The 10,634-nt window shown below is 43.5% G+C and overlaps 1 protein-coding gene across 1 annotated transcript in view; it reads left to right on the forward strand.

The window, feature by feature from the left end:
* LOC115465168 (cysteine-rich venom protein-like) overlaps window positions 1-10,229 on the forward strand; it is a 35,488-nt gene extending 25,259 nt beyond the window's left edge. Inside the window, exons 4-6 of the mRNA XM_030195579.1 lie at window positions 538-632; window positions 6,334-6,422; window positions 9,764-10,229. Coding sequence (XP_030051439.1) covers window positions 538-632; window positions 6,334-6,422; window positions 9,764-9,888 — 309 coding nt within the window. The 3' untranslated portion in view covers window positions 9,889-10,229. The remainder of the gene's footprint in view (window positions 1-537; window positions 633-6,333; window positions 6,423-9,763) is intronic.
* The last annotated feature ends 405 nt before the right edge of the window (window positions 10,230-10,634 follow it).

The following is a 10,634-nucleotide window of genomic DNA, read 5'->3' on the forward strand; positions in this document are numbered from 1 at the left end:
TGCAGGAGCATGTTTTGGATGCATGCTGGTCCATTTCCTGAGCACACTTGGGGAAAAAAAGGATTTCTTTTGTGCCGGAAAATGGACGTGCGGTAAAATTAAAACCAGCATGTGTCCATTTTCGGCCTGAGTCCTTAATGCCACCCAGACTTAGCAGTAAGGTCTCACACGCTAACCGGGCGGTATGTGTCCAGCATGGGTCAACTGCCGATTACCGTGAGTAAGCGCCCTGTGGTAGAAAATAAAAAATATTTTCTATCGCGTGTTTTGTGTGCGCGTCAAAAAAGGAATTACTGCCAGGGACATGTAGTAGCCGGGTGGTAGTCCCAATTTGACACACGTTAGATGCATATAAGCGGCTATGCGCCTTAGTAAAAGAGCCCCACAGTTTTATAAAAGGTGCTTTCTGCACATAAAATATTGTTTTATATACAGTAGAACCTTATGAAACTACCCCCAAACAGTATAGTAATAATGTTGTATAGAAAAAAAATAATACATCTAATACACTAATATACTGGCATTTTCTTTTATAAGCTGGTCTGGTACAAATCTTACAATATTGGATGTGCCGTGGCATACTGTCCTCATAAAGTATATACATACTTTTATGTCTGTCATTACTGCCCTGCGTAAGTATGATAACACTGATTTTAATTGTATTTGCATAATAAAAAATTAAGCTTCTGGGCTGGATGAGCTATTGTGTTTGCATTCTTCACAGCTTTTCATTCTGAAAATAATCATAAATATTGTTGATGGACGGTTCGTGTGGTGACTGGCAGCCTGGATCAAAAAGAACCAAAGCTTCATGCAACAAGACGTGCATTAGAATGTTGTGCTAAGCTTCAGCACATATTTAAATAACCTTTTACTCCTAATGTAGTAAATTAAAAAGTATGTGCTGATTGGAAAACACAAACAAACAAAAAAAGCACACAGCATTGTGACAATCTATAGCAGTTTGCTGCACTGTGAGTTAAATGTTTCCCTTCCTATCACTGTGTGAGTGGGGATTGGCTCATGCACTGACATTAAAGAAAACATTTTTTGAAAAAGGCTGATGGACTCCTTGACCCCACCCCTTCCCCTAGACCAGAGGTTTTCAACCCAGTCCTCAGGGCACACCCTGCCAGTCAGTTTTCAGGATATCCTGACTGACAGAGAGTACCACAAGGATTGGGTTGAAAACCCATGCCCTAGACTTCAAAATTCACAGATGCCCTGGCATTCCTAAATGCCCATAGCCCCATGGCACTCCTGGGTTGGGCGTTGTGAGCCAGGACACCACTGGACAAGGCACCCTGGCTTATGGATTATAATGTGATAGGAAACCTAAATCTTTATTAAGTCTAGGTGTCAAAATATTTCATCACTTTAATTTCAAGGATCTTAGAACGAGAGGACATGAAATGAGATTGAAGGGGGGCAGACTCAGAAAAAATGTCAGGAAGTACTTTTTCACGGAGAGACTGGTGGATGGTTGGAATGCCCTCCCACGGGAGGTGGTGGAGATGAAAACGGTAACAGAATTCAAACATGCGTGGGATAAACATAAAGGATTCCTGTTCAGAAGGAATGTATCCTTGGGAGCTTAACCAAGTTTAGGTGGCAGAGCCGGTGGTGGGAGGTGAGGCTAGTGGTTGGGAGGCAGGGATAGTGCTGGGCAGACTTATACGATCTGTGCCAGAGCCGGTGGTAGGAAGCGGGGCTGGTTGGGAGGCGGGGATAGTGCTGGGCAGACTTATACGGTCTGTGCCAGAGCTGGTGGTGGGAGGCGGGGCTGGTGGTTGGGAGGTGGAGATAGTGCTGGGCAGACTTATACGGTCTGTGCCAGAGCTGGTGGTGGGAGGTGGGACTGGTAGTTGGGAGGCGGGGATAGTGCTGGGCAGACTTATATGGTCTGTGCCAGAGCTGGTGGTAGGAGGCGGGGCTGGTGGTTGGGAGGCGGGGATAGTGCTGGCCAAACTTATATGGTCTGTGCCCTGAAGAGGACAGGTACGAATAAAAAGTAGCACATATGAATTTATCTTGTTGGGCAGACTGGATGGACCGTGCAGGGCTTTTCTGCCGTCATCTACTATGTTACTATCCAGCTTATATTCGAAAGTAATCGCCGGCTATTTCCCGACACAAATCAGTATATGGCCGGCGATTTCGCAAAAGCGGTGAAAAGCGTATAATCGAAAGCTACATTTGTGATAGCTTCGCCGCTTTCCCTTTGCCTCGCCAGCAAAAGTTCAAAGGTGCGTGTTGGCGGTGAAGCGAAGGCGGGACATGGGCAGGCTTGGGCGTGGCTACCAGATGGCCGACTTTCATGGATAATGGAAAAATAAAACCCAGCGATAAGCAGTATTTCGCCGGGTTTACTTGGTCCTTTTATTTTCACGACCAAGCCTCAAAAATGTGCCCCAACTGACCAGATGACCACCGGATGGAATGGGGGATGACCTCCCCTTACTCCCCCAGTGGTCGCCAACCCCCTCCCACACTAAAATTATTAAAATACAAACCTTTTTTGCCAGCCTGTATGCCAGCCTCAAATGTCATACCCAGCACTCTGACAGCAGTATGCAGGTCCCTGTAACAGTTGTTGTTGGTTGCAGTGGACTGCAGAAAGGCAGAGCCAGGCCCATCCCCCCCTACCTGTTCCACTTGTGGTGGGTAATGTTGAGCCCTCCCAAACCCCCCAAAACCCACTGTACCCACATGTAGGTGCCCCCCCTTCAGCCCTTAGGGCTAGGGTAATGGTGCACACTTGTGGGCAGTGGGTTTTGGGGGGGATTTGGGGGACTCAGCACACAAGGGAAGGGTGCTATGCACCTGGAAGCTAATTTGGTTGTTTATAAAAGATGTTTGAAGTGCCCCCTAGGGTGCCCGGTTGGTGTCCTGGCATGTGAGGGGGCCCATTGCACTACAAATGCTGGCTCCTCCCAAGGACAAATGCCTTGGATTTCGCCGTGTTTGAGATCGCCAACAGTTTTTTCCATTATCGCGGAAAAACAAAAGTGGCGATCTCAAACTCGGCGAAATCCAAGGCATTTTGCTAGCCCACACCGTATTATCGAAAAAAAAGATGGCCGGCCATCTTTTTTGAAAATACGGTTCCGGCCAGCTGTTGCGCCGCCGCCAAAATAGATCGCCGGTGACCTATTTCGCCGGCGACGTTCGATTATTCCCCTCCACGTTATGTTCCTGGATTGTTTAAAATATCCTTTTAGTATTTGCACCATAAAATCTTAGATGTGGTGCTCTGGTTTTGCAAAGTGTTTTCCTACAGACATGTCACCCTGGTTAGCTCTGTGATGACTGGTATGGTGCCTGTGTAAATTAATTCTGTTTATGGCTGATTCCTATCATATTATAAACCATAACATTACACAGTTTTGTCACTCTCTGATCACCAATCTCTCTCTTCCTTTTCTATCTCCCACACCCACCCACTCCTACCTTTCGCTGTGAAACTGTCATTGGATTGCTTTTATGTTTCACTTATATATTTTGATATACGCCATCATTTGCTTATTTCTGATCTGAGAAAGGTATTGCCTTTGAAAGCTAATCAAAAATGTATTGTTAGTCCAATAAAAATGTATCATCTTCTTTTTTTTCTTGTTCTGTTTCTTTTTATTCATTACTTTTAACAGTAGACTAACACAGCTACCATACCATTTTATCCTAAAATTTTTACAAATTTTGTGGGGGTTTTCCTCAAGTTTTTAGCACATATTTATTTTAAAGGTGCACCTTGTATGTATGCTATGACTTTTTGTGTGTGCACAAATCGATTGCATGCACATTTAGGAGTAAATTCTATATATGATGCAAAAAAAAAAAAAAAAAAACAGTGCCAAAAAAAGTGCTATTCTATAAGCTATGCTTAAAGGGGTCCTTTTAACAAGCTGTGGGAAAAAGTGCCCTGTGCTATTGGTGGGGGCAAGGCCGCCGAGAGACTGGGCCAGGCCCGGGACAAGGCCACCCCCGGGCCCCCCTCCCACCCAAGGTCGCTGGGCCTCCCCCCCCCACCACCGGGCCCTCTCTAAACCCCCAGGCTGTCTGCACTGACCTTAAACACCTCACCTTCAAAAACGCTAGCAAGCAGCGGCAGACCACTCCTTCCTTCTGTGTCCCGCCCTCGCGGAAGTTAGGTCAGGCGAGGGCGGGACATGGAAGGAAGAAGTGGTCTGCCGCTGCTTGCTGCGCTTTTGAAGGTGAGGCTGAGGCGCTTAAATTCAATGTCAGGGAGCGACAGAGGGCGGGCAGGCCGGACTGCGGTGGCGGCGCCGGACCCCCCCACCCGGAGGCCTTGGCCCGGGGAATTTTGCCCCCCCTGTCCCCTACTCTCGGCAGCCCTGGGTGGGGGCTGTTTTTCCCATACGCCAGGGCCCTTTTTACTGCAGTAGGAAAAAAGCCCCCAAACATGGCAATGTGGTAGGAGAACTCTTACTGTGTGGCCATGCGGTGGGGAGCCATTACTGCCATCCACTGAGGTGGCGATAAGGGCTCCCGTGGTAACCGGGCAGCGCGCAGCAATGCCCGATTACTGCCAGTTACTGCTGCATAAGCCTTTTCTGGGAGTTTTCTTTTTCCCCCAGAAATGGTGCATGATCGGGCAGAATAGACTCTTGTCATAAATACCGTAATTATTTTTAGTTTAAATCTGTAAGAACAAAATCATTTTGATTCAGCTGTAGCATACCTGGGGGCCAGGCTCCAATTTTCCTGCTTTTCTCTAATTGCTCCCCTCATTCTTCTCCCTACTCAAAGGACCTCATAAAAATGATCAGTGTGGTCCTGATGTTATAATTGTAATCTCCGAAGGACCTCAGTGTTGATGGGTGGTGGTGGGGGGGAGGGGTACAGTATCTGTGATTTCAAAACTTAATAATCTAGGACAGTGGTTCCCAAACCTCGTCCTGAAAGCACCTCAGCCACTCAAGTTTTCAGGATACCCACAATGAATATTCATGAGAGAGATTTGCATGCATTGCCTCCACTGCATGCAAATCTCTCATGAATATTCATTGTAGATATCCTGAAAACCTGACAGGCTGGAGTGCCTCTGGGACCAGGTCTGGGAACCACTGGTCTAGGATGTCCTATTATGCATGACATTTTTAAAAATGAATTTGCACCATAACATTTTTGGGGCACACAATACTTACATAGCAAAAGCAAAGCCATAAACCATAGCATCGGTCACTAAAGTGCACAACCCTAACGGAGGCACTGGAAGAAATAGGGCAAAACCAGGTTTTCATTTCAATTATAGGTGACACAATTATCCTTTATCAGAATCTCTATGTTAATTATGGTATTGGGACAAGGACAGGGTACTGGGACAAGCAAATTAGAGCAACAGTACCTTTATCAATGATTTGGCAGCTCTGCTCACTTTTTTCACATATATTTAGTCAGACTATTCTTGGCACTTGGCTTAAGCCAAATCCCCCTCCAGTACAACATTGGTGGTCCACTATGATTACATTAAGCACATTGGAATGGAAAGATGTTCATGATCTATCCTCAGCACGGGGAGACTGCCTTTTCCAGTGTTGGTCCTCATTCTGGGACACATTGACCTCACATGCTCACAGCAGAATACTGAACGGTTAACCTGTTAATATCTCCTGAGTAGGCTGTGAATTTGCAGGTTGGTGGACAGATGGGTGGGTGAGGTTTAAGCTGTATACTTTAATGTCTTCATGACTAGCAATGGAGTACCTTGATACCACTGTGTACGTCTTGCTACGTTGAGTTTTATAATTGGCCTTTGTTGTTTTTAATAAAAATATACTTATAAAAAATGTATGCATAAACGTTTTCTAACATTGAAGATGGTATCTTTCCATTGAACTGACATAATAGATTTGGGTTTAGCTTTCAAGAACTGTGGTCTATCCATCAGGCCAAAATTTGAACAAACCGCACTAAATAAGCATCATATGAAAATTACTAGGGAAATATATTGAATTGTTGCAATACCTTTATAAATGTTTCTTCAACTCAAATCTCTCTTTTTGAGTAACTTAGCTTGACAAAATATTAGTCACTGCATCTGGTACATGACAAAACTGTATATATAAATGAGATAATCATACTGTAACTATTATACGGACGTATTGCACTCTACTACCCTTTCTCTTTTCTTCCCCCTCTGTAATTACTCACCAACCTCTTCAACTGAAATGTGTCTGAATGTTTGTTGCTAGATTGATGTAAGCCACATTGAGCCTGCCCATGGATGGGAAAATGTGGGATATAAATGCTATAAATAAATACATAAATAAAATACTTACCTTCTGTTTTACTTTTATTGTTGTACACTTTCAGAGGAAACATTGAAAATGTGATCAATATGCCTTACCAGGCTGGAAAACCATGTGCTGATTGTCCTGATGCGTGTGATAAAGGACTGTGCAGTAAGTAAAACATGTTTTTATTGAATTGCTTTCCCATGTCATATGCAGCAGATTAAGCAAAAGAGAGGCTACTCAGGGGGAAGTTATCAAGGTGCAGTAAAAGGCAAGCTTCTAACACACCTTAATTTACACACGGGAGTCACCAACCTGCAGCATAATAGTCCTGGAGGTTGCCTACTACTGTGGTAAATGAATAACTCTGCTTGTGATTCACTTTATAGGCAATAACAATTTTGATAGTCTCCAATCTTTTTTACCATGAGAGAGGCAGGGAGGTCCATTGATTTGTTAGGCCCTTGATCGATTCAAGGATGAACAAAGCATTCAAAGTCCTGGTCTACTGCATGCTTCTTCCAAAGTGCTTAATTGGTTTGTCAGAACAAGCCATTGGGTGGACTGCAATGTGTGCTCTACTAACTTTAGCATTGAGGAAGAATACTGTTGATTTCACCCAATTTACTTTGTACCTAGACAGGACATAAGGAGAACTGGCATGGAGTTTATCATAAGAAGGCCAGCATATCATTGGCATACAAGGATAGTTTACAAGCCAAGCAGCAGCCTGAAGCTCATAGCTGTGACCTTTAGGGTATGCTCCGCCCCCAAAGTAGGACCTATCTGATAGAACTTCCCTATTTTTGCCCCCCTGGAGGTCCCCAAACTGGATCCCCCTAAGCTGCTCCTTCTCTAAAGTATACCTCCCAATCAAGTCCCTACCCCAAAGGTCCCCCACCTCTATGCCAGTATCTTAATTCCCTAGTGGTTTGGGGGGGGGGGGGTTCCTGGGCAGGAGTGATTCCCAGTTGCTCCTGCCCTTGTGGTGCCATCTATCAAAATGTCACCCCTAGTGGTAGTCTCATACACTACAGCTAGGGTTCATGCTTCCTTATATGGAAACCTGGAGGTTACAACCTAGTTAAATCTCATATGGCTACATAATCAGCAATATTCAGTGGCACTTAACCAGACAATACCATTGAACATCACCACTAACCACACTTGCATGGTCTGGTTAGTACCAGGGTGGTCTGTGGACAGAGCCTGGGAGGAGCCAGTACTTAACTGGTGAACAGTAATAGTCACACGGCTAAACTGTTAGTTAAGTGGCTAAAGTTAGGACAGCAAGGATGTAATATTCAGCCTGTGTCAGTAACCATATCTACCAGCATTATGTCCTCTGAACTGAAAGTTAATGGGCACCGGCCCATATTCAGACCAGTGCCTGGTTATCTCAGTGTATAAAGTAAGGACAGCCTTTTTGCTGTCCTAATTTTATATGCTTACTTAGCCAGTTAGTGGACTGAATATCATCACTAGCCAGTGATGACTCCACCCCATCCTGCCCCTAACCTAGCCAGTTAGGAAATGACTAGTTAGCAGTGAAATTCAGCAGCACTAACCAGTTAAGTGAGGCTGAATATTGGTGACTTGATCTCAGCGGAGTTTAACAAGGCAGGATCCTCTCCCTTCCCATTAAATCCTTTTGAATATTGACCCCCCCCCCCAAAAAAAAAAAAAAAAAAAGTATGTCCTAACTATAGCTGTGGAGCTAACTAGGCACTGGTCTGAATGTCAGCTAGTGCCTGGCTAACTCCCAGCTAGCGAGATTCCTGGGCCCCCGTATCTCCCTGATCACAATCTCAATCCCCTCTCCCTCCATCCCCCCAAAGTAGTACTGGAGGGGCATGAGCAATTGAGGATCATACCTGTAATCAGGAAGGGGTAAGATACACAAAGAGGGGATATGGAAGGTGAAGGAGAATGGGCAGAAAGCATAGGGCCCAATATTCAGCTGGCAACAACAGCAATCAGCATTTTGTTGACCGCTGCTGGCACTAAACCTGGAAATTCAATGCCAGGACATGTCTGGGCACCATCATTGAAGCTCTGGGTTTGTAGAGCTGGCTAACATATAGCCGGTTAAATGTGATACTACATAAAGATAGGGCTGACTTTCATGTGGTCCTACTTATGTGATTAAACTGGCTGGTTAAGTTCTGAATATCTCAACCAACCAAGTGCTGACTCTGCCCATGGAACTCACCCAAAATAGTTCATTTTGAGTTCAGTGCTAACCAGTTATTTTCAGCAGCACTAACTGGTTAAGAGCCACTGAAAAATGACTGGTTAACCCCTAATAGATAATTTTAATGGCTATGATCCAAATCTGGTCAGTCAATTCGCATTGAATATTGACCTCATATTTGCCACTTTTTAAAGTTTAATGGATCAATATTCAAGGGACTTATATATTTAGCAGCGGCTGCAAAAGATGTAAATCCCCTATGGGCAAATTTTCAGGGGCACTATAATGACACTGAAAATTCCATCTAAACATTTCAGCATTATCCAGATATGGGGTTAGAAAAACTGATGCCCTAAATTGAACTGAGTGATAGAGTATGTATAGAGGATGAATAGCAACACTATACTTATGGCCTGTATCAGTCAGTGGTGTCTATGTATTTACTTAAGATTTATTTTGAAGAAATTCAACCAAATTGGTGTACAACAAGATCGATCAAAATATAGGCAATAAAGCAATAGAAAATATTAACAGAAAAAATATTCAAATAACAGTGCATATTATGGCATAGTGAGCTACTTACAAGGTGTGCACAATACACCATAAAATATCTTACCAGACAGCATAGTGTGTAAGTGAAGCTAGAGCATATAGACAGATAAGATAGAATAACAGAAGCTAGAAAGAACATTCTGTCTCCATTACATGGGACAGCTTGTGTTGTCTGCATGTGACAGATTATATGTCAGTATATTTATTAAGCTGTGTATAATGGACCAGGTTCCTGCATTTCTGCAGCCCTCTGAAATTAGCCTTTATGAACACCTGTGTTCTGCTCTCAGTGTCTTTTGGAGCTTTGTTACTGCTTGCCTCTGGATATGCTAGAAAGGAGCAGAATTTTCCCTCCCTTCCATTGCTCTCTTGAGGAAAATTGAGAGAGATGGTAGCTTTACCTGGGTCATAGATCCAGCATGTAGAAAGTTTGAACTCTCCATGTTGAGGCAGTAAACAGTTGCTTGTTTTTTCCTCTCAGGGTAGTAAGCCATAGTGATTTTTTCACCTGTAGTGGTTACGGCTGCAACTTCCGCTAGTGCTGTGTGTCAGTATTCAGACTGCCAGTTCCTTTTCTCTGGGAGAGGGACTAATCACAGACACGAACTCACTCCATTATGATACATCTTACTACAATAAGGATTATGCTGATCAGATAAGAATCTTGAAAAATAAACTTAAGTAATATTAGTTCCTACATAGGGAACTTTCATTGCATAACAAAAATCAATCTTGTAATGTTTAACAACTTATTTTATTTCAGCAAATCCTTGCCCATATGATGATCGAGCCATAAACTGTTTGAAGTATAAGGAGTTTTGTTATGTGAACACAGAAGTGTGGAATACCTGCCAAGCTACCTGTCTATGTACTACAGAAATAAAATAACAAGCACTCATCTTATAGTGTTTTCTGTAAATACATGTTGAAAACATGATCAATTATGCTTCTACGTATAAAGAATTATGGGGCTCTTAAACTAAAGTGCGGTAGGATTTGCACTTATCACATGTTAACAGCAAAAATTAACGTGATAACTGCAAAATATATATATGAGACCCTTTTACTAAGCTGTGTTAAGCAGCTGACATAAATTTTACCATGCATTAGATGTTAGTGCTCACCCACGCTAACCTCTAACCCGTGTTAAACAGTCAGTGTAGCATGCATCTGCACTAGCTACGTAATGTGATTAGTGGGTGTAACAAGGGAGAAGCAGCAGATTGGCCATCTGTGACCAATAGAGTGTGGGTTGGCATCACTCACATAAGAGTAGTCATATTGGGTCAGACCAGTATTCTGTTTTCCAAACAGTGGCCAAGCCAGGTCACAAGTACCTGGCAGAAACCCAATTAGCAGCAACATTCCATGCTACAATACATAGGCAAGCAGTTGCTTCCTCATGTCTGTCTCAATATCAGACTGTGGACTTTTCCTCCAGGAATCTGTCCAAACCTTTTTTAAACCCAGATACTCTAAGTGCTGTTACCACATCCTCCGGCAAAGAGTTCCAGAGCTTAACTATTTGTTGAGTGAAAAAATATTTCCTCCTATTTGTTTTGAAAGTATTTCTATGTAACTTCCTCAAGTGTCCCCTAGTCTTTGTAATTTTGGAACGAGTAAAAAATCAATTT

Source organism: Microcaecilia unicolor, chromosome 3 (assembly GCF_901765095.1).
Source record: "Microcaecilia unicolor chromosome 3, aMicUni1.1, whole genome shotgun sequence".
NCBI classification, from domain to species: domain Eukaryota; kingdom Metazoa; phylum Chordata; class Amphibia; order Gymnophiona; family Siphonopidae; genus Microcaecilia; species Microcaecilia unicolor.